The sequence below is a fragment of the Nipponia nippon genome, unplaced genomic scaffold, assembly GCF_047370975.1.
Source record: "Nipponia nippon isolate SJK-2023a ecotype South Korea unplaced genomic scaffold, ASM4737097v1 scaffold_4, whole genome shotgun sequence".
Classification (NCBI taxonomy): domain Eukaryota; kingdom Metazoa; phylum Chordata; class Aves; order Pelecaniformes; family Threskiornithidae; genus Nipponia; species Nipponia nippon.
Window position 1 is genome coordinate 58,849,541 of NW_028262358.1, and position 23,906 is coordinate 58,873,446.

General features: G+C 39.9%; 1 protein-coding gene across 5 annotated transcripts in view; it reads left to right on the forward strand.

Moving 5' to 3' along the window:
* Positions 1 to 686: 686 nt before the first annotated feature.
* The window catches only part of ZDHHC14 (zDHHC palmitoyltransferase 14), a 113,505-nt gene continuing 90,285 nt past the window's right edge, over positions 687 to 23,906 (forward strand). For all 5 annotated transcript variants that reach the window (XM_009460693.2, XM_087775194.1, XM_087775196.1 and 2 more), the window contains exon 1: positions 687 to 1,537. In XM_009460693.2, the coding sequence (XP_009458968.1) occupies positions 1,287 to 1,537 (251 nt within the window). In that variant the 5' untranslated portion in view covers positions 687 to 1,286. The remainder of the gene's footprint in view (positions 1,538 to 23,906) is intronic.

The following is a 23,906-nucleotide window of genomic DNA, read 5'->3' on the forward strand; positions in this document are numbered from 1 at the left end:
GCAGCGAAACCGGGGACGCCGGCGGGAAGCCGCTCCTCTGCGCCGAGGGGAGGGGGCGAGGATGCGGGGGGCGGCCCGGCACCGCCGCGGGCCGTGGGCGAGAGCCTGCGCCGCGGCGGCGTGCGAGCGCCCGCGGCGGCCCTGAGGCGGGCGGCGAGGATGGTGACGGGCGGGAGAAGTCCCGGCAGCGATCTCCCAGCGGCGGCGAAGCCTCCCTCTCCCCTCCCTCCTCACCCCCCCTTCCGCACGGCCGGCCGCCCGCCCCGCGGGGCTGCGGCGCCGGGGAGCATGAGGCGGCGGCGGGGACCTGTTGTGTAGCGGGAGGCGGGGGTTAAGCGCGGCGGCGGCGCCGCCCGGGGCGCGGGGCGTGCGGCGGGGGAGCGGCGCGGCGGGGCGGGAGGATGAGGACCTGCCGCCGGGGCGCTGGCGTCTGTCGGGGACCGGCCCTGCCCCGGGCTGCCTCGGGCTCGGGAGGATCCCCCGCGGTGGAGCCGTGAGGGGGGAGAAGGGCCGCGGGGGGCCCTGCGCCCGCGGGGCTGCGCCGAGCGGCGGCCGCTTCCCGCTGAATTGCGGCTTCAGGAAGAAGAGAGCTTGAAGTGTTTCTCGGAAGCTGGAGTTGCAGCCTCGTTTCTTTCGTGCTCTTTTTTTTTTTTTTTTTTTTTTTTTTTTTTTTTTTTTTCGTAATGATTTGTTACGCGTGTCTCTTGGGGGAACGGTTTAGGAATGGTCATTTTTAGCAGTGAAATCTGCTGCGCAAAGGAGGATTATAACAAATCTCTGTGAATGATAGACTCGATTGCTAAACCTTGCCGTGACCAACCTTCTGACCCTCGGAGAGGTCTCTCAGGGTGTGCGTGGGAAGGAAAAAAAACCAACCACCCTCCCATTTGAACATAAACTTGAAAAAAAAAGACTAAATTTTTTTGGACAGCCTAACTGCTTTATAATTGCCTTTTTTTTTTTTTTTTTTTGGTCTTGTTTTGTGATAAGTTGTTTTAAAAAGGATTGTCCTACATGGTTGTTTTGTAACTGGTGGAGGAAGGAAGGAAGGAAGGAAGGATCCCTCTCAAGCGTTTCTGATATGACAGCTTTGGTTTCTCAAGAGTTAACTGGTGTTTGCATGATACACCTATTGCTAGTCTGATAGCAGACTTTTCATCTTTTAATTTGCTTTTTTTAATTAACTGGGGCTGGTGGAGAGGGTTGTCTTGGTCAGAAGAATATTTGCACATATATATATTGTATATATTTTTGGTGGGGTTCTCCCCACATTTTACTCTCTCTTGATGACTCCTGGAGGTGGTAGTGGGCCCATGAAAGACTGTGAATACAGCCAGATCAGCACACACAGCTCTTCGTCTCCCATGGAGTCTCCCCATAAGAAAAAGAAATCGGCTCCCAAGAGAAAATGGGAGGTTTTTCCTGGAAGAAACAAATTCTTCTGCAATGGGAGGATCATGATGGCTCGACAGACTGGAGTCTTCTACCTGACTCTTGTTCTCATCTTGGTCACCAGTGGACTCTTCTTTGCATTTGAGTAAGTGACATTAAAGTCTTCATATCTTCCTTCTTTTCCTCTAGTTATTTATTTTCTGGCTGAAAGCAAACTAAATGTGTTTATCCAGAGAACGCTGACTGAATTCAGCTAATGTTGATTTATATAACTGAAAATATGATCTGATAAGATGCTGAGGGATGCATGATCCTGTTTTGGTTATCATACTCTGTGGAAAACTGATGTTTGAGGATTAAGATTGTAGTGCTTTTATACCACAGGTTTCCAGCTCTTGCTGATGTTGCAAGAGGAGTATAAAACAGTACGTTTGTGATGGTCAGGAAATGATGCAGCTTCTTGTCTGTCAATTACTCTGCTGAGAATCAAAACTGGCAGGTGCAAAAAACCTGACCCTTTGTTGCAGAACTGAATGCAACAAAAGCAATGTCTTTCATTAATTTATGAATTAAGCCTTTTTTTTTTTCTCTTGAAGTCGTTTAATAGCCTGTAGATGAGAATTCCAAGTTAGTAAAAAAAAAAAAAAAAAGAGCACGCTGCACAATTTTGCACGTACCTAGCTTTCCACCACTAGGTAACAGCATTACTTTCTGTTTGTGAAGATAACTTGTATATGGGTTTGGTCTTAGTTTAAGCTATGTTTGTTCTGGAGTTTTGGATTTGTTTTTAAGCAGGCTTCTGGTGTCCTCTTAGGGCTTTTTTCTCTGTTGCTCTGAATCTTAAGGAGTCCTTTTCATCTATAGAAAGTGGACACACAGTGACAGCAAATCAAACGTACTGATTATTGCACTTACATTGGAGTGGTTAAATTAACTATGCATGACAATAAAGAATTAGGCACTTGATATGAACAACACAGTTCAACTTTTATTTACTTATTTTTTTAAAAACACCGAGTACAAAGGTGCTCACGCTGCCAAAACACTTGCTATAGTAGTAATTGAATTCTTTTTAAGGAGTTAATGATACTTTAACTGTTTTAAACTATTGTAGCTTGATTTGTGGTTCGTGGCAGGAAAAAATTCTTCAAAATACATATACAGCTCTTACTATTTTCTTGAATAGGAACTATTATTTTTAAGTAAGCTTCAGCGCTGCCTCTAGAAATTCTGTTCACTTTGCTAAGTTGAACAACAAAGGTCATTCATTACTTGGCATCTTCAAGGAAGAAGGTAGTGACATTAACAAACCCTAAATTGTACCCGTTAAATGCAGACCATCTTAACATACTGGTAGCAGTAAAGATGGTAAAGATGCTCAGCAGGTAACCAGTGGCTAAATGTATATGTGAGCTCAGCAGATGAATTGTCTTTAGTGGGCTCCAGATTACTTCAGAGGGATTTATTAATTGTAAATCTTCTGCAGATATTGTGAAGCTGCTTGAACATCCCTTTGAGTAGTTGAAATAACACAGTCAATGACAGTATCCATGTACTGCAAGTGTGTTTACTTTCCTGGTTTTAAAGAGGTATTAAAGGTGTAACCTGATAGTTTGCATCAGGACTGGGTGCTTCTGTGTCCTGTTTGCCATGATTAGACCTGGTTTTGGCAGGCTTTTCTGTGTGGACGGACACTCGGATCTGTGTGCGGTCTCATCACCTTCAGCATTGCCTCTGAAGGCAAGCGCTGGACTTCCTGCAGATACCAGAATGTAAATGTAGGATCAAAACCGTAATATTTTATAATCATGATTGTAAAACTTCTTTATTAAGCCACCATTTACAGTTTATTTATCCGTTTTAACACTTTGATCCTTCAGAGATAAATATTCTCTGCAGCTGCATGGTTCAGAACTGCTAAAGCAGGATGAGCTGGTAGCTTCTGATTTCATTACTACTGTGAGTTATGTGCTCTACCAGAGTCGAACACTACAGCTTCTGTCGTGTCTTCGAGCTTATTTGTAGTGTAACAATATGTGATGGACAAGATTTTTAGGCTACAGCATTTTGATATATAATTGGTGCTTATTCTAACTGGAAGTCTTGAAGCAGGGAAAAATCTTTGGCTTTATATAACTATATAAATTCTGTGTGTATGTACTGGTCTTGAGTCATTCTTGTATCACTTGCACTCTCCTTTTAAGGAAAATCAAAGTAGAGGTTGGCAATGATATTTCGTTTTTATAATAATAAGGTAGATTTTAAAAAGCACTTGCACTGGAAAATTATTACTCATCCTCTGAAGGCTAATTAAAAAACAAACCTTAAGACACTGAGAATGGTGTTCAGCATGTTTGTGATGTTTGAACTGCAGCAGGTTGTTAATGTTACAAAGAAAAGAGGGGCGTCTGATTAAACAGTGTTACTTTGAAGGAGTTTCTAATTGTGTCTCTTAGTAGTAGTCTGAAGTTACTATTTATTGATCCGCTGATAACTGTTGTGAGAGCGTCACCTCCATTACTTGGCTGATTTGGCTATGACACTTCTCGTTAACCAGCGATTTACAGAATATGACAGAAATGTGTTTCAGTCCTTCGTGTACACGTGGGGCAAAGTGATTTTTTTAAATGGGCACGTGCCTTGTGTGTCTGAACTGTAAGGTCAAACTGTCATTGAAGAGGAAGATACCTTATATGTTCTTGGAGTTGTTTGGTCTTTTTGCTACAATTGAAATAAATTATTTTGTTCCCCTTGGTTTTAGAAACTGGAAAATAGGTACTCATGTTCCAAGTCATTTGCTGGTTGCAGGCAGTGAAGAGGGGGAGTAGGAAAGAGGTGACTTTGACAGCTAACTCCTGGGAAAGCCTCGTGCTGACATAAACACTTGTCCTTTATCCTTTTGCTGTTGTTTGTTCCTCTAATGTGATTTTTTTCCCCCTTTCCTTTTATTTTACTCTTGACACCCATTCATCCAGAGCTGTATCCCATGTGCGTTGGAATGCTCTCCAGGGGAGAAATACATTTCTCTGGATCAACAAATCCTAGCTCTCCAAAAGCAAACATGTGTCGTATATCTTGACCTGTATAGCTTTTCACATTGAACCATGCCTTTGTAATCTTTGTTTCTTCATATTTATGCTTCTGTGCTTTTTCCTGCCTGCTTTTTCTACCTCCTACTTTCGGCTGGTTTTATTCCTTTCTCTCTGTTGACTTTTCTCTCTCATATGTTCCAAGTACATCACCACTTCTTCCTTTTATCATTTTACTGTTCTTTTTCATTTTCAAAGAGGTAAGCCAGAATTTGCTTAAAAGGAAAACAACAAACCATAAGCTTTCGAGCAGGTGAAGTATTTATAATTCCTGCCTCCCTCCCCTTCTGAAGGAAGACAATGCAAGTAACAAGCGGTTTTATTTCTGTAACTTGCCTAATAAATGTAATGTGAATTATTGCAAGCACTTTTGGATCTCAAGAGGGATGCTGTGCTTGAGGTATTCTTAAAAATGATGCCTATTTTAAAATGCTGAAGATGAGGCACCACAAATCACTGAATTAGTCTTTAAAATTTAGGTATGTTATTTTATCTTGGAAATACATTTCCTAACTGTAACCTTGTGATATTTAGCTGTTTTTCTTTTTTTCTTGCAAATTTGGCTTTGTGTTCAACTTCCTTTTTCTCCTTTGCCTTGCCCCATTACACAGATATACATATTTTTTTTAAAACTATTCAGTGCTCATGTAAAAGTAGCTGCATGAAAAGCTTGGAAAACAAATTCATTTCCCCAGAGCAAAGACAGCATCCGTAACTGAAGGGCAGATCTCACTGCCAGTTCAACCACTGTATTTGCATATATGTAAAGTCCTTTATTGGTGCAATAGAGAGAGGCAGGACTAAGGCACTTCATACTTTCTGCTTTTATTCTGCTAGGTATACATACTTAACAGAGAAAAGAACCCTTTATGCCTATGGTCATTTGGGGGTACTGTTTTTGCAGGTTACAGGAAAGCAAAATGGAGGCTGAACGATACATTTAACACAGTAGAATATGTGAAACAGACATCTTTTTGTTAAATGACAAGTCTTGTATGGATGTACAAGCTTCACCAGTTCCAGAGTGGCAGTAGGCAAGCTTGGCTGCTTTGCTACTGTAAGTTAACGCTGCCCTGTCTGCCAGCTCCCTTCCTTCTTGGACCTTACTGCGCAGGTAGCAGGAGGGAACATGTCTGCACCTGAGCTGCTTCAGTTCAGGCAGGCGAATTAAACTTCCCTTAAAAGGAAGGTTTAAGTGAAGATGCCAGCTGAACTGAATTGACTCAGGCACAGTCCTGTTTTCTTCTGTCAACTCAGTTGCAGGGTGAGTAGCTCTGGAAGAAGGTTGGAGCAGATGGTGGGATGCCGGAAGGGCTGAAGCAGTGCAGCTCTTTTCTCTGTAAATGTGAGTCAGAGCCCTATCACTTCTGATATAATTTGACACTTGCACTGATTCAACAAACTGGAGGGTTTTTTTTTTTTGATCCAGTTAAAACTTGATTTTTGTGAGCATTTGTGTCAGTGCACTGTCTTTCAAAAGATGGATGTCGGAAAATTATTTAAACTGAGACTGTTTATATGCATATGTGTGTACAAATCATTGCTTTCTGTCTGCTCTTGCAGTTGCTGGCAACCTGCTCCATGCCTCCCACTTTGAAAACCAGTGTGACTGGAGGACATTCATGAGTCACACTTTGTGATGCAGTGTAGATTGTTCAATATTGAACTTCTATAGCGCACGCTACGGCAAAGTGGTGTAACTTGCTGCTCACTGTGACAAACCTCTATGTGTAAACACTGATGTCAGTAAGCTGAGCATTTCACTATGGTATTGACAATCATCTTCATCTTATGGCAGATGTTTTCTGCTCTTGCAGGAGGTGGATTCTTAGTGTGCGGTCATATTCCAAGTAGGTGGAATGTTCTTCATCTAATATCCTCCTTTATCTTTCTTCCTCTGCTCTTAAGATGTGTAGCTTACTTGTGTCTTTTGATGACCATGACCTTAAACTGCCAGCTCCTTAGAAGGAAGTGCTACCAATCTGACTTCAGCTGTTAAAGGTTGCTATAAACTTGCAGGGCATTTCCTGCTGAAGATGTCAAAATGGATTTTAAAGCAAAAACCATGGCATATAAACTAAAATAATTGTTCAACAGAGAACTGCATCCTTTTCGACATGGAAGGCAGTAGCCGCCTAATAGTGCATAGTGGCGTAGGTGAATGCAGTGATGAGTAGGTGGTTTTTTCCCCCAGTTTTGTTTTAAAAAAATCTGTCATTAAAATTAAACCAGAGCAGTATTTCTGTTTCTCATTCTGCCATATTATGCGTCTCTGATGACTTAGACATGGAATACAGTAAGTCTAATCTTTAGGGTTTACATTTTGTACTGAGTTTATATAGATATACCAAATGATATGGCAAATTCCGAAGAGATGGTATGCATTCCAACCAGATGTTGTTTGTTCCTTGCATTTAAATTACCTTGAAAATGTTAACTGCCAGAATCAAATATCTTTCGGGTACAAAGTATATCTAATACTTTTTTCCTTGACAAGGGACTTTCCTTTCCTTGATCACAAAAAAGTTTACTTAATTCATCTCTTCTCAGTTTCCCAGTGATCTGTGCAAGTATGTCTGCAAGTTTCTCCTTGGGCAAAAGGGAATAGTTGTGTACTACCCTATCTTACAGTAGCACTTCACTGAGCAGGTACATCAGTTTAAACTTTTAAACCTGCTTTGAATGAATTATATGATATAAATTGAAATCCTAGTACCCAGAAACATACTAATAGCATTTGATATTAGTTCATGCACCTCTACTTTTCAAGGGTAGGTCTGTTTATGTGGAAATGGATAATGATTAAGTGCTTAATTTTTCAGATTAAAATTCTGTGAGAATATTGGAAGTCGTACCCTTTTTACTTCCCCTGAAACTGCTGAGGCTTTTTATGGTTTTGTAACACTAACTCCTTTTCCAAAAGAAATATTAAATGGCTTTTTTTTTGAGGGTGGGTTTTGGGGTTTTTTTTTTGGTTGGTTGGTTTTTTGTGTTTGTTTTTTTTTTTTTTAATTCAGCTTAGTTGATGGCCTTTATCTACTGTTTCATGGAGAAGACAAGTTTTGAATAAAAATTATATTCTTTTAGTTTACTCCTTTCTCACCTATAGTTCTTTTATTTCCATGTTTTCTTTGCAGAGGTGGAGGGAGAGGAAAATAGGGAGTATAATGGTGTAAGATGTGATGTTGGTTTCTCAGATACCACATCCTCTCAGGACCTTGAGGAAATAGCTGTGTAGCTTTTGGGCCATCGATACATGTGCATCTTCAGAGTGAAATGTGAACGTTTGTGGTCTCTTTTGCCTAATGTCTCCCCCACCTCTCGGAGAAAGAGGGGAAATTCCATCGCAGCCTGCCACGGGGTGGTTTTCTGCTCTATCATAGCTCAGCATGGTTGTTGTAGATAGGTGTAAATTCTTACCTGGGATATTTGCTATCCTTTCCAGAGTGGGGGAAAAAAAGGTAATTTCAAAAGTTTGGTTGAATAGAATAGACTATTTCAGTTGGAAGGGACCTACAATGATCATCTAGTCCAACTGCCTGACCAATTCAGGACTGATGAAGTTAAAGCATGTTCTTAAGGGCATTGTCCAAATAAACACTGACAGGCTTGGGGCATCGACCACCTCTCTAGGAAGCCAGTTCCAGTGTTTGACCACCCTCTCGGTAAAGAAATGCTTCCTAATGTCCAGTCTAAACCTCCCCTGGTGCAGCTTTGAACCATTGCCACATGTCCTAATGCTGGATACCAGGAAGGAGAACTCAGCACCTCCCTCTCCACGTCCCCTCCTCAGGAAGCTGTACAGAGCAATGAGGTTGCCTCTCAGCTTCCTTTTCTCCAAACTAGACAAGCCCCAAGTCCTTAGCTGCTCCTCACAGGACATGCCTTCCAGCCCTTTCACCAGCTTTGTTGCCCTCCTCTGGATGCATCCAAGGACCTTCACATCCTTCTTAATTTGTGGGGCCCAGAACTGCACACAGTAGTTAAGGTGAGGCTGCACCAGCGCTGAACGCAGCAGGGTAATCGCCTCTTCTGACCAGCTGGCTGTGCTGGGTTTGATGCACCCCAGGGTGCGGTTTGCCCTCCTGGCTGCCAGGGCACGCTGCTGGCTCATCCTGAGCCTGCTGCCGACCAGCACCCCCACATCCCTTTCTGCAGCGCTGCTCTCCAGCTGCTCCTCTCCCAGTTTGTACTTGTGCCTGGCATTACTCCGTCCTAGGTGCAGAATCCAGTTATTCTTGCCTATATAAATGTCTTCAAATATTTACAAATCCTGATGGATAATACTTCTGCACATCTTCAGCCACCAGAATGTGAGGTTAGACTTGTAATTTTGTGACAGTTGTTTGATAAAATCTATCTTAATTTATCACTCAAAAGTTTGAGGTTTCTGTTGTTGATATAATCTGTATTGTATGCCTGTTTTGTTTTGTCTTTCCCTGAGTAGATACTGTTGCCCCTTTACCGGAATGGATGTGTGCCAAAGGTATAAAATGTATCTTCCTGACACTAGTGTAGGGACAGTCATGTTTAATAGATTTACACTATTGAAAAACTAATTTCTATTAGTTCTTCTTGGAAGACTGGCATTGCCATGTGACCTTCTCTGGGACTCTTCTGACATCAACCCTGCAGAAATTTTCATACCTTGTTTGAAGGAAAGATGTTTTTTTCCAGATGTTTTCTCAAGTCAGTTTCTCAGGAATCATGTTGCATGTTTAGGTTCATGTAAAGTATTCTTTTTACTCCTGTTTATATTTGGACTCATGACGCAAAGAATACCTGTGTTGCTACACGATTTGTTTTCTGTCATAGCTGTGTTGCATTATTATTTTGTAAATGGCGTTTCATACCAAACAAAGTATATCAGTGATTAGCTACCCTCTGGATGACTGAGAAATTATCTTCCTTTAGAATGAAAAGAGAAAATACTAGTCTGTGCAGAACTTGAACCAAACTGTTCTGTTCATTCTCTTTTTTTTTTTTTTTTGGGGGTGGGGGTGGAAAAATATTTTGTTAAAGACATCTGGGCTTATTTGTAGATTCAGTAGAAACTGAAATGCTGAAATTTGAACTGGACATTAAAATAGAAATTCTCTTTTAACAACTAAGTTATACCTTTTAAGTAGTTAAAAACAACAACAAAGCAAGGCCTTTTATACTGCCTTTCTAATGGAAAGAGTCTCTCCATGCTAGTGCAGCATTAAGCTGTTAGTTCACGTTTGAATGTCACAACTAAGTAATGAGAAGTGAAGGTGACTGCAGAAGAGGAGAAAGCTGAGAATATTTTTTACTTTCTAAGCTGCGTGATTGTTTCAAAATAGCCCAGTCAAAAAAGCTACTGGCTTAAAATACTGGGACATTTTGAAAAATTGCTTAAAATGTTATAACAACTTTATCTAGGAAATTTTTGTTATCCTGATTGCTGATCCTTCGAAGCGAGGCTGTAGTAGCTGATGATCACTTAAGTTCCAGGCTGCCAGTAAAAGTTTATGTGTCAATGCCGCTCGTCTTTCATTTGGCAAAACTGATGGAAAAGGAGAAAAATCCCCTGAAGTCAGCTGGAACTACCAAAGTTTGTTAAACTTCATATAATTACAGCACATTTTTTTCAGAACTTCATAGAAAAACTGTAAAGTGGTTAAACTTTTTACAAACTAAAACAGACTGAAATCAAGATGAAGTCTATGTGTAACAGCCAAAAGTAAAATTCTGTTCATGTTTCTCACATTGCAGAAGTATTAGATGTTACCAACATATAATGTACTTAGGGAAGGAGGCTGAAACGTTTTGGAGTTTGTTTTGTGTAGCACACACCCTGTCCCTTACCCTGTTGTACGTGTTCATATTCAAACTCCTGTTCGTACTGCAGTTACTAGGCGAAGGGGGCTTCGTATTTGCGAAGCCTGACCGTGGGCTTTCTGCAGTGTGCATTAGTGGAGATCTTGCCCCAATTGCATTCCAGAAGTTTAACTAGTAAGTTGACAGCGTGCTGTAGTGCTATATGATTATTCAGCTTCTGCATCCCTCATCACTCCCTTTTCATCAGTGTCCATAGGGTTTATTCACGTTATTGTGGGATGGTGGCTAATGAGGTCTTACATAATGAGCTTGGCTAATGAGATCACAGCTGGTTTTGTTTTATGTTTTTCCACTCCTGCTGTCCCCTTAAGTTGCTTACTGTAATATATGCTGGCAGTGTGCATTTATTGTGGTGAATGTGCAGTCAGTTCAGCTTCTTCTTTAAATTTTACTCTTATTTTTAAAAAAAATTTTACAAAACAGAGGTTAAATAGAATACTGAGAATTTAATTGAAAACTGAGAACCTGATCTCAGAAGTTAAGATGTACATAAAATCTGCAGTTGTGAATTTCATGTTATAGTTTAAGTGCAAGATAACACTGTTACATTGTCTGCATTGAGTGAATGTATGAAATAAATTCGTGGGTTTTAGTATATGTTTCTTATACATGTGATCAATATATGTTAGTTCTTAAGAGCAGGGAACAGATATACTAGAATTTGTTATTATTTCAGCATAAACACTCAGTATATTGCTAGAAGTTAGGAATGTAGATTAATAAACATTGGCAGGGATCGGAAGCTTTTTTCCCCCACTAGGAAAAGGAGTACTAATACAAAACTTCTGTTTCTGATTGTGATAAATTTTGTGTACCCTCTTTTTTGAGCTTTCTGGATATCAGGAAATTGCAGTCCTGCTCTTATGTGTTCAGTACACTTGTTAGATATCCCACTGGTTCTGAATGCCATGTTTCAGGGCAGAAACAAGTGTCAGACCAGCCTGTACTTAAATTTTGCTGGCATGCCTGTTTGTGCTCATGGTGTGGGTTTTCATGGCACAACTATCTATGCATGTTCCTTAGTAAATACTGTTTTATTGGGAAAAAGGCCTTTCTAGTGTTTAGTTAGAATGTGGAAGAGTTATAATTTTTCCTAATTTGGAACTATGTGAAGCAGTTAAAAGCACTAGGAAGAAAAGTAAAGGCTAGGATAGTGGTGACTTCTCTCTCATCAGTATTGCAACTCTGTAATAAACTTGTGAATGTGAATTTCTTCTTGTGAATGTGGTTTCTTTAAAGCTGAAGCTCATAATGCTTCTATATAGTGAAAAAATACAGCTTTTAAGGTACTTTTTTCATTCAACATGATTTGAACTCTTTCCAGGGCTGGACAGGCATCAGGTGTGGAAACAGGCAAGTAAACTTTGTCATTAGTCTGAGTAGACTAGTGCGTGAAATGTGTTGCATGGTGTGATATAAAAGATTGGAGTGCACTGTGTAAAGAGCATAGTCACTTCTGGTTTGCCTCAGTGCATTAGCCTGGAGAAGAGAAGGCCCAGGGGGGATCTCATTAAAGTAAGTACCTGACTGGGGAGGGGAAGTTGAAGAAAAAAAAAAAAAAAAAAAGAGCCCTGGACTCTTCTCAGTGGTGCCCAATGACAGGACAAGAAGACACAATGGACACAACATGAAATACCATTTAAACATAAGTAAAAGGGCTTTTGTGGTTTTATTTTTGTTTGTTTGCCTGCTTGATTTGGGTTTTTTTTTTGCTGTGAGGATGACCGAACACTGGCACAGATTGCCCAGAGAGGCTATGGACATACTGAAAACCAACCAGATGTAGACCTGAGCAGTCTCTAGCTGACCCTGCCTAGAGCTGGGGCGTTGGACTCTGATCTCCAGAGGTCCCATCCCACCTCAGCCATTCCATGTGGGATGGGACCCTGTGAAAATCTGAGAACTTCTTCCCGTAAGACAGCAAAAGGTATATCTACTCAGATAATTTTAATCGTGTTTTAATGACCCATTTATTACATGCATATTTCATGAGAACTTCAGTTTTACCTAGTCTTGGGATCTGAACCTGAAGTCTCAGTCCAACAAAACTTAAAAATTTGCAAGTGAAATAGCCATAGCTGTTCTTTCTGTCCCTCCTTTTCTCACCTTTGAATATGGCTTTCTTAGTTCAAAGTGCATTTTCCAAGACTTCTTGGAGGTTCTTTTCCTGCTTTATTTCACTTACCTGCTGTTTCTCACAGAGTTTTGCCCTCTACTATCCATCTGGCTTTTGCTGAATTATAGTTAGTATTTTCTTTTCTTATCATGTAAACAACAGCATTAAGTTCAAATAAAATCAATTTCATCCAGAAGAATGTCTCTGTATACGGTTGTTCCAGCAGTGTGATGTATTAATCAGTTTGTCCATGTCTGACTTAAATTTTGTGAACATTTCTTTCCTTCCATCTAATCTTCCTAGCCACTTGTTCACTTTTAATAGACTTAAGAGCACTGTTCCTGTAGAAGAGATGGGGAAGCAGTAAAAATGAATTTGAAAGACTTAGTTTTCCCCTTTTCATAGTCCTAAGGGATGAGTGTACAATTTTTTTCTGTGATCTGTATTGTATTTGACTATATAATTGTGCAGTTATGTAAAATCATGTCTCCCAGTGCTTGAGGCAAGTCAAAAAGTCGTTTGGATCCTGCAGGTTCAGCTTCCTCCTTGAGCCTGCTACTTGACAAACTTCAGACCAACTCTGGTACCTTAATAGATAGCACGTTCCAGCTTCTGGACTCCTATACATAAAGGGTGAAATGGTTTGTCTGAAAAGCTGCTAAAGTTGGACTTGTTATCTTTAGGGAAGGGAAAACACCCTAGATATGTCGGATTAATCCAAACTGCCTTTAAACATTGATTTACTCAAAAAAAAAAAAAAGTGTAAATAATTCCAGTAGGGCAGGTGCCCAGTTCTGATTACAAATTGAAAATAAAATTATAAGAGGACAAAGTTTAAATGAAACAGAGCATATTTTATTTGAGTGAAATATATCTGAATCTCTGTGCCCTATAGTAGCTATCACTGCTAAGTTTCTATGAGGCTGGTGGAAGCCAAAGGGGCATTTCCCCATACCACATGATTATGTGGTATGGGGAAGTGCTGTTTTTCAGAGTGAACTTCATGCCTGTAGACCTGCCTGCTTTTTCTGAGGGGACACGGGCTGGACTCTTACTGCTCATGAATTCAAACAAAACTTCAGAGTATTTCACAGGAGCATCCCAGTTTCCTTTCTGTTTAGCAGGCTTAGTTGCAGTGAGATGAATCTGATGGTCATAGGCTGCTGAAAAGGATGGACCCCCCTCTTGGGGGTTGGACTAGGTGACCTTTAAAGGTCCCTTCCAACCCAAACTATTCTATGGTTCTCTTCTCCCAGGCCTCAGATGTTACTGCTTTTGTCTGGCTCTGCTGTTTTCTCCACCCAATGGTGAACCACTTCAGGGAGTTCCCTTCCCACAGAAAGCTTATCCTTCCCTCCTGCCCACACAAAGAAAAACTTTCTGCTGCTTTAGATCCCTGACCTGAATCTCTGAAAATTCAGAAAAATGTTATTACTAGTGCAAGGGAGGAGATTGTCAGATCATCTTAGCTATAATTCAAAATCGTATCCCAGCTTGAGAAAACTTGTTGTTACGTAGTCTCATTTCATTGTTTGGCATCTGTGAGGGCACAAACAGAACACCTTTAGGCTTACCTGAATTACTATTTAGTTGCTTAATGAGAAATTAGAGTTCTGTCGTCTTAATCATATTTTATTTCTGAAGTAACTGGATTGTAGTTTACAGAACTTGAGCTTCAGTGTCTTTCAAATAACACATTATTAAGTGCTCCTTAGTTGTTCATGTCTTACTTTTTTCTGCAATTTTTTTTTAAAGACACGATACCCAATTCTGTAACACAATACAGGGGCAGTAACTGAAGCAATTCTTTTTCCTGCATCCTTGCCTGTGTAGTTTCTGTTCCCCATATCCAGACTGCAGAGCCAATGTATTGTATTGCATTTGATAGCAGAGCCTATGGAAAAGCTGCATGAATGCTGCTTCACCTTAGTTTGTAAAAACAGCTGAGTTAGCTCAAAATATGCTCAACTGAACCAGGAAAGGAGTATTCTCAGTCCTTGCCGTTTCTCCCATGCTTCAGACAAGATATCAACCAACCCAGGGAAATTGCCTGTTTCTTCACAGTCCCATTCAGCTGTGTACTTGGGTGTTTTTTCATTTTGTTGTTTTGTTTGGTGTTGTAAATGTTGAAAGTTTCAGCTTAGGAGGATGAAGAAAAAATCATAAAGCAGTTAATGGAAAATTGAATAGCCTGTTGGAGTGGATGTCTCTATTCACAGTGCGATAAAAGAATTGGCCTTTAAAATGATTTTGTTAAATAAGACACCTAAAGCTAATCAGAGCAGAAGGAATTGTCTATAGAGCAGAAGATGGGGAAGAAGTTGTAGACTGAAATCTGACAGAGATGAATCTAATTCAAGACCCTGAAAGGATAATCATTCTTCTTTTATAAGACACTAAGCTCAGAAGGCGATCTTCTCTTTACTTTGAGCTGTGGAGGCTCTGAGACTTCTTATCACTGATGTGAGTGTTCATCTTCAGGGCAAAATATGGGTTTTTTCCTCTAATGTAATGAACCCCAGACCATTTTAGGATCAGGCTGCACAGTGCATTGTTTTTTAATGCTAGTCTCTGGAAGCCAGAATCTCATTTCCAGTATTCGAGTGTATCAAAAGTGTGCTGGGGGCAGGACGTTTCAGAGGAAAGTGTATAAAGATTGGGTGGGATAAAATAATTTTGCTTTTTTACTCAGCTCGTACTCAAGAGGAGTTTGGGAAACAGGCAATTGGCTATGAATGTGAAAATCAAAACAGTCTGATATGAGAAAAACGACTGACATGCTTGGATGCCAGTAAGTGAAACTGTTGCGGGCTGGCATCCAGCTCGATTGAAAGGTAAACATGCCCTTCCCAATGTACATACCTTTCTATTATTGCATCCTAGAAAACTTTAACCAACAGTTAAAGTTGCTAAATGATAGTCTGGAGGTGCAATATTACCCAATGGTTGACTGTTTTTGGCAAAAGCAAGTTTATTTTCTGTTCCGAAACTTTTTTTTTAAACAGTTGTTGGCACTAGCCCTTGCTGTTGCAACAAAGAAATGGCATTTGTGAAAGGAGAACATAGGTTCATTGCTTCTTAGTTCAATACAAAAGCAGCAACCTTTGTTGTAAAGATAATTCACTGTTATTGAAATAACACTGTCACTGGAATAAGCTCTTAATCTGAGCTTTATTACAAGCATTCTTTCTGACTGTAAAATAAAGGTCAAAGATTTAGTGAGCATGCAACTTGTCACCAAAGTTGATCTCTACAGATAAGAGTTGCATAGTTATGTTACTCATCCAGAAGGAGAACATCCCTAGGCCAGCTATGCTTGCCTTCATATTCTGAATGATGAAAAGACTGACAATTTTGGAAGATTGTTCCATGCACGTGGAAGAGTTGAGCCGGGGGGAATAAGGAGTGGGGAGGAACTGAAGTATCTGCTGTAGTATTTGCTTCTGGAAATTAATGTCAGTTACTCGAGGGACAGTTGTTTTGTGTCCATATTTAGTTAGTACCTATAAGTAACCTAGTAATAACTTTTGATATGCATGCTGGATTTTTCAGTTGTTTTTGTGTTCAGTACTGTAGACAGAGCTGGACTGCAGAGCAAGATACTTAACTTACACTGCACTCTAAGTTGCTTATGGATGTTGTATCCTACCAACATCTCTCTCACTTCAGAGGCTGAAAGAGAAAAATAAACATATGAAAAATAGTTGTGAATAGATATGAGATGTTAAAGTGGCTCATGGAGATACACCGTCCTAGTCCATCAGCGCAGAATTAAGAACTCTGGGAATGACAGCATGGTGCATAGATCTTCATTACTCGACTCCTTTTGGAGTTTGGTTATTTATGTATTTGTTTTAAGAGCAGGTCAGAAAAGTGAGCTGTTAAGGACAGTAATACCAGTAGTGCTTTAAGGTTTCAAAATCTTTTTGTGTTTTTTCAGTCCAGAAATACTTTTCCTTTTTCTTACTGTTCCTGATTTCTCTTGTGCTAATCTTTCATGACAGAGAAGCTCCATGGCTCTGGCCAAAGTTGTTCTTTTTTTTACTTCCAGTGCTGTGATGGTGAGGGAAAGACCCAGGAGACAGGCTTGCAGGTTACATATGGAAGAGAGTGGGTTATTCTGAATCTTTGTTATACATAGGCAGGAGTCTGCAAGTGTGACAGTCTCTCAGAGATGTATGTTGTGTTGTCTTCATAAAAGTCCAGTATTGACATCTGCCCAAGCTTGAGTCTTTTGTGCATGCTAAGAACTTGATTTTTATCAAGTAAAATCTTTGAAACCTGTGCCTGTGCTGGGCATGCCTCTCTGTGGGCATGGCAGAACTTTCACTGAGATTAGTTTTGAGCAATGCCAGCCTACTCGGGAGTTTGGTAGCACAACTGCTTTCGGGAGCTCTGTGGGGCTGCTTTCACCTCTGGCTACAGGCAGCATAAATGAAGAAACAGTGAAACTGCTTCATTCACCATGCATCTTTCAGTTTCTGCAGTCTCCAGTTCTGTGTATTATTATCACACAAAATTCATCTTCACTTAAACCCAGGTTGATCTCCAGAACAGTCCCACCCACAGCTTGAAGTGAAGCAGGGCTTCTCAGGGGGTGGGGGGCTTGAAACTAAAAGCTCTGTCATAAGGCACATGACAGGGGAAGGAGAGCTTGGCAGAAGGGTGTCACATTTAATTTCTACAGGCATGCTGGCATTTAATTTCATCTTGGCAGTCTTGAATGTAGCAGTCTTGCAGTTTGTTTTAGCGTAGTTTTTCTGTATGTAATTATTAGACCAATAAGTTCCCAAGCAGGCACTATTTCTGTTCTTTTCCACACACTCCCTCCCAGTTCAACGTGTCCCCTTCCCTCCTCTTTCCAAATACCTTGTACGCGCTTGCTCTTGACCATTGTGTTCTGTGGACTGATGCTTCAGCACTCTTCAGAGAGCCATAAGGGGCAGCACTGCCTCTTTCTTCTGCTCAAGACAGCTTTTGAACTTGTTGCAGGGATGGTAGAGGTAAAGGCAAGGGGCTTCATTCATTTTGTGGTGATGCTGTAGTCCTGCCCTATTTTCTTCTCATTTCTGCAAGTTTTGCAGATAAGTCTCTTGAAGTTGCTTTTGTTTTTCTATGGTCTTCTAATTGAGGAGGGAAGCACTATAGATAGTGAGAGTACTAGAAAAGAAGAGGTGCTGCGCTGTGTGCTTTTACAGAGGGAGGCATTTGGCTGTTCAGGTGGCACTTGTTTGCCACTGTTGAGTCATCTTTTACAGCGCTCGTGGTGTGGGTGACTGGAAGAAGCTGGGGAAGGTTCAGAGATGCTCTTTGCAGGCAACAAAGTACAACTGGGAAGAAGTTAAAATTGGACAGCCCAGGCCTTGACAGAAATATTTCTGCACAGGGAGGGCTACTGCTCTGCTGTATAAAACAAGGTGGCTTGATACATAATCAGTCTTTAACGTGGTACATAATGCCTTGTACAGAATACTCGATTAAGTGGGTCTAAATGTTGCTTGTATAGGAATTGCTATAAGAAAAAACACTTTGTAACCCTAAATGCTCGTTTTGCTTTTCAGTTAAAGCTCTAAGCAAGTTGCGTAAGGGGAGCTATTTGATTTAAGTACATGTCAGTAGTCAGACTTGTGGAATAGCAAAGTGACTGGTGAAACTTGGGTCTTGGTGAAATGGAAATTCACAGCAAATTTAGGTTGGCAGAGTCCATGGTGTAATAGTATTTAATGCAGACAATTTTAATTTTGTGACCGTTTTATACATGGTCTTTCTTTACATTTGCAAAAGAACAATCTTTTAATGCTTAAGGCACTACTCTTTACAAGATAATGTACTGTAGGTAGTTTGGCAATTAGGCATACCAGCCCTATATTGACTGTTTTTATTTTTTGTATTGTAAAGCTTCAGAATCTACTTTATTATTATTTTTTGTAATTACTTCCTATTTTATTTTTGTGTTCTAATTCTGACTGACAATCAGCTTTCACTTTTTTATATGTTAGCATTAAATATTTTTTGTTTTGAAGGTGTAGGAAACTTATTGCTGCTTCAGCTTTGGTCATACATTATAGTTCTAAATTTATTTTCAGTTTGTAAGATGACTCCACCTTCTGATAGCTGTGTTGACTGAAGTGGAGTAAAGTTCATTTGCCGGTGGAGGAAACTGAAGAGATCAGCTTGATTCTCCAGTGACAGCATTGGTCTAATATGCATGAAAAAAGTATAAATAACTCAAAGTAGTGTTTACCTGTATGTGGTAGTTATAAAAGGGCCAGGTGTTGATCAGAGTACAGGCAACTCAGAGGTCTGTGCATGTGTGTGACAGATCTGGTGGGTGATATTTTTTGCTTTAGTACAGGTTTCCCTCAGCTGTGTTGATCAGCAGGCACAAAGACTAGTTAACGCTGAACAGCTGGCCAGATGGAGAAGCAAAACTACTTTTGCTTTGCTGTTTGTTATTACTTATCACTACATTATTACACTATGGCTTAGGGTAGGTTTTTTGCAATAAGATTGGCACTGGCTGCTTCCTCAGCTAGTTATCGAGGCTCCCTGCCATCTCGAGTTTATTTTTCTTGCACAAAGCCTGGGAAAAAAGATGAACCTTTTTCTGAAGGTCACTGTGTCCAGCCGTCTTTCTGAGCAATGGGAGTGAATGCATTTCAGAACTACTGACCCTTCATATATAATATTGTGCCACTGGCTGCCCTCATTTACATCAAGGACCCTCACTCAGGACACTGAGAGGATTTCAGCAGTTGTGGAAATGCACGAGGAGGATGTTCCCCTAAGCTAGCGGAATGCAACCTACTCTTGTTCTGGCAGGTTCCACTGGAATTTTGTTTAAGCAAAAAATCATCCACAAACAAACCTTTTTCTTTATTTGATGAAAACAGAGTTTTGAAGGGACTGTCTTATTCTTAGGGTAAGACATCAATTAAATTTTAGTACTATTTGTGATTTTCTTTGAGATGGGAGGCTGGCTTCTGGGAGAGCTTGAATCCAGTCATCCGCATCGGTTTCTTTTGATCTCATGTTTGTGAACACAGCTATGTCACCAGCTTAATAAAAGTATACCTGTAGAGTGGAATTTGACACACGGTGGAATCCTTCCAAAGGAGAAAATGGGCACTGACAAATGCAGTCGTGGTAATATATTTACTCCCCCCCCCGCCCTTTTTGGCTGTGGACAAACTTACTATGTCCTTTTCCAGAGAAGTATCTGAAATGTAGTTGTGTTTTAGAAATGTGGTTTGTAGCACAATTCATATTATGAATTGAAGGCCAGCTCTAAGGTCTTGTTTATTACAGCCAAAAATATCTTTTGGAATGCACTGTATTTTAAGATGGTATCTTCCCAGATTTTTTCTTCAGACTTGTTTTTTTTCTACATGCTCATGCTTTAAATTATTCTTCAGAAGTCCTGTTTCCAGTTTGTACTCCACTAGTAGGGCTAACCTAGTCAAATGAAACTCCTCAGAATAGTACATTTCTCCTTGCAGCATTGCTTGGTTAGATGCTGGACAGCTATTCAACAAATTATCTGTGCTCTGTGTTGTGCAAAACAACAATAAAAAAAAATCGGTAAAGGGAAATCTGTTGCGAACAAGTGGACTTCTCTTTCAGTGGCACTGAACTGTGACAAATATGGCATTACGAATCCATGCAGAGACCCGATTAGATCAGATTATTCTTTTCAGACTTGAATGAAGATTTCTACGAAGTGAAATCTTAACGTGTTTGGAAGAGATCACAGGCAATGCTTATGATGTGTACAAAAAAAAATTGTTAAATGCTGTTAGTGTCAGTGTAAACTGTTACTGTAGATCAGAACTGGCATGTGTTTAATTACTTGAACATGTGGGGTTTTTTCTGTTGCTTTTACTGGAGAACTCTGTCTCCTTCCTTATGGTCCTGATTATGCTTGGGGTGATGTATAAGGGCAAGGTACTGAAAGATGCTGTCTTCCCTTGGGTATTGCTTTCCTAACAATAGATAAGTTAGGTGTTAAATTGAGAAATGTCTTGAATTTTTTTTATTTCAATTTTTTGAACTTCTTCCCTTTTATTTTTGTCAAAATTAGAGAATCTATCAGTTAAACTAGCAGTTTCTTCATCACGAGAATTTCTTCCTTCTCTTCCTCTTCCCTCTCACCACCCCAGGTACCTTAAAGAAGGTTGGGATTTCTTTTACGCAGAGAGGATGATGCCGAGAGAGTTATGGTGATTGCCTTTGGATATGCAGAAGGATGATAATAAATGCTTTTCCACATTGTTTGGGATGTGACAGGAAGTTCTAACTTTAAGTTGCAGCAGAAAGTATTCAGGTTAGAGGTTAGTAGACATTAGGGGAAAAGAACCCTTTCCAAGCATAAGGGTGGATAAGGACTGAAATAAATGTCCTAGGAAGATTGTGGAATTGTCATCATTAGAAGTTTTTTGCAAAGCAGGCTAGACAAAGCTTTATCTGAAGTGGTTCATGTATAGGTGGTCTTTTCTTGGAGAAGGGTAATTTCCAAATGTGGTTGCACTACCATTATTCAGGAATATATCTATGAAATGCTAGAAGGATTTTAGTTGAAACTGATATTTTTCTTGTCCTTATTAATAATGCAACACCATTGGGGGTGGAAAGAGGGAGAGTACTGTGTATTGAGTAGAACGTAATTATGTCAGTTACTTAATGCATTGTAACTATTACTACGTAGAGGTGATATTACAAAGGACTTTCGAACTTTGGAAAAGGGGAGGGCTATTGGTGACTCATATATAAGAGTTTTAAAAGGAACCTACAATCTAGAGTTTAGAGTTGTTATAGAAGACTATTAATGTGGAAAGAAATTAATCTAAATATTCACTGATGTCTTAGTAAAGGTAATTAATGAAGTATGACATGAAAAATTTAGTAGGTTACCAAACTGACCAGATGGTCAGGATCCACTCCTACTGGATAGAAAAATATCTAATTTTATTATAAAGCATGTTCTTTTTCTGTGTTCATATTAATCAGCTATATAATGTTATAAATGTGTTTTCTTGTTAGTAGGAAAAAATCATACTCCACTAGTAAACATACAGTTTGCTTCTTGCTTACAAAGGTGATTCATCAGTCCATCTCTTGCAAAGTCTGAGGGCTCTTTGGAAACAAATAGTACTGTAATCCTGGGCATCACTTTTTCAGAAGCAGATGTCACCTATGATATGTATCTCGTAATAAGGAAGAGTTGGGCATTTTGATTCCCCCTTGAAGAAAAATGGCAGATGGGAACAGCTTGCTCATGCCCACAGCTTCTTTGATGGCTAGAGGTAGATTGGACCAAGTAGTCAGGAGTTGTGTTTAGCTCCTGCCTACCTGATTTCTTGGACAGTGTATGTATAGTTTCTAGGAATCCCTGGAGTCGTAGTATGTACACTTACCAACTGTCTTGACATATACCACGGAAAGGGCTATGGCCTGAAGCCATCTTCTGCCGCTAGAGAAACATACGGTCACCTTATTAGAAAAAGCGTGGTCTGGCATCTTAAATATATTAAACTAAAATCAAAGGTAGGGCGTGAAACTTGCAAAACTTTCAAAGTACTTATGTGTTTCATGTGATACATTGAGCTCTATATATGTGAATTTCCAAATTACAGTATGTGTTATGACTTTCCAGTGAGTTTCGTAGCATTGGTGAGAGATATATTAAAAATTAATAGTGTGTGAAAACATGAATGTTTGTTTTGGCGTACATAAAATAAACACTCATGGAATCCATTCTTACTGTTTGCATTACTGAACACCTGAATTTTAATGAACTAGTACTTATGGTTTTTTTGACATGTCTAAGCAGGTTTACCTGTCCAGTATTAGCCTTGGAATCAGAATAAGTAATGCAAACCTCAGTTTAACAAGGTAACTTTGAGATAGACATAGACAAGCGATGAAAGCATTGGCAAACAAATTGCCAGAATGGTCCTGAATTGACTGGAAGGACAATAGACTGGTCCACAATGGCAAGTGGAGGGCAGTTTGCTTCCCTCAAACTGTTGAAGTACATCTGGGACAAGTTGTCCGAGCTGTTCTGGGAAATAACCCCTTAAATTGGTGCAGGAGCAATTTGACAGCGAGAGAACACTTTTGGATCTTGTGACATGGCTGTAATTACTAGGCTTAATCGCAGTGTTCTAATAAGTAATTTGAAAAGTTAACAACCACCTCTGGACCTGTTGTTTTGCAGATCTTTGAGATCTCATTTTTCTGCTGTAGCTAGGTGTTCTCTCTTACTGCTGTTGATAGTCTCGGCAGTGCTTAATAAGCAAACAGCTAACCTGCTCTATTTGATCAGAGTTAACTTGTAAGTTGTTTCCCACCATGTGGAATCCTGCCCTCCCGCCACTCAGCCATACTTTTTATCTCTTCCTTTGTTTGCAAAGGAGGAGGCTGTGCTTACCTTCAGTATATATTGCAAATAAGCTAGTTTGTAGAGGCCAGACTTGACCATGAGTTTTAATCCTTTACGAAGAGCATCGTGTTAATTACCCTCTCAACTGGAGAGGTAATGGAGTTTCAGCTCCTACATCTCTACCTCTGTGACCCCAGCTGTGGTGGTTCATTACAAAGGGGAGAGAAGAGGTTTCTTCGGGTGAGTGGATACCAAACTATTTTAGTCTGTATGTGCTTCTATTACTTTGTGGCTGTAATGTAGAGTTTTATATTGTGCAAAAAGAATGATATTTCATGTTAAAGGAACTCTATGGGAGTTGTGGGGAACAGAAGTTTCAAACTGTAAAGCTGTCATAGTTGAATGTTAAATCTGTGGGATAGGAATGGGTCATAACTGCCTGGTATTATATTCCCACTCTGTGTTAACACACTGTAATTGTGTTTCTGCCCGAGTAGGGAAAAAAGGCTAGCTGCAGATTGTATGTTCAAATATATATATATTCCCCACCCAACTTCACCACATGCCTATTAAAAATACTGCTTTTAAGGCATTCTCTTAACTGTATGAGGGCTCTAAATCAGTTACTTTTTAGGGCTAACTTGGCTCCTCACACTGGGACTTTGCAACTAATTTCACCTTTGTCCTGTTTTTTTTTCTTTTTCTTTTTTTCTTTTTTTTTTTTTTTTTTGAAGTCTAACATACTGTGGTAAAGACAAAAGTTTAAGGTAACTAATGTTACCTGTTTTCAGATGTGGTAGTGTAATTGATTTTACTTTACTGAGGTAATGTGTAGGAAACACTGCGGTGTGATGCAAGAGAAATGTGTAGGAAACACTGCGGTGTGATGCTAGAGAAATCAATTAGTGCTTGGTGTTACCATGACCTTCTTCAGCTGGGTCCTTCCAGAAGATTATAATATTTTCTGACAAATGTGACTCAAATCAATACTGTAATTACCACTTGGATGTATTTGAGAAGTAGCAAATGGAAGAGAGAGTGCCATAGTTCTCCAGCCATCTTTCTT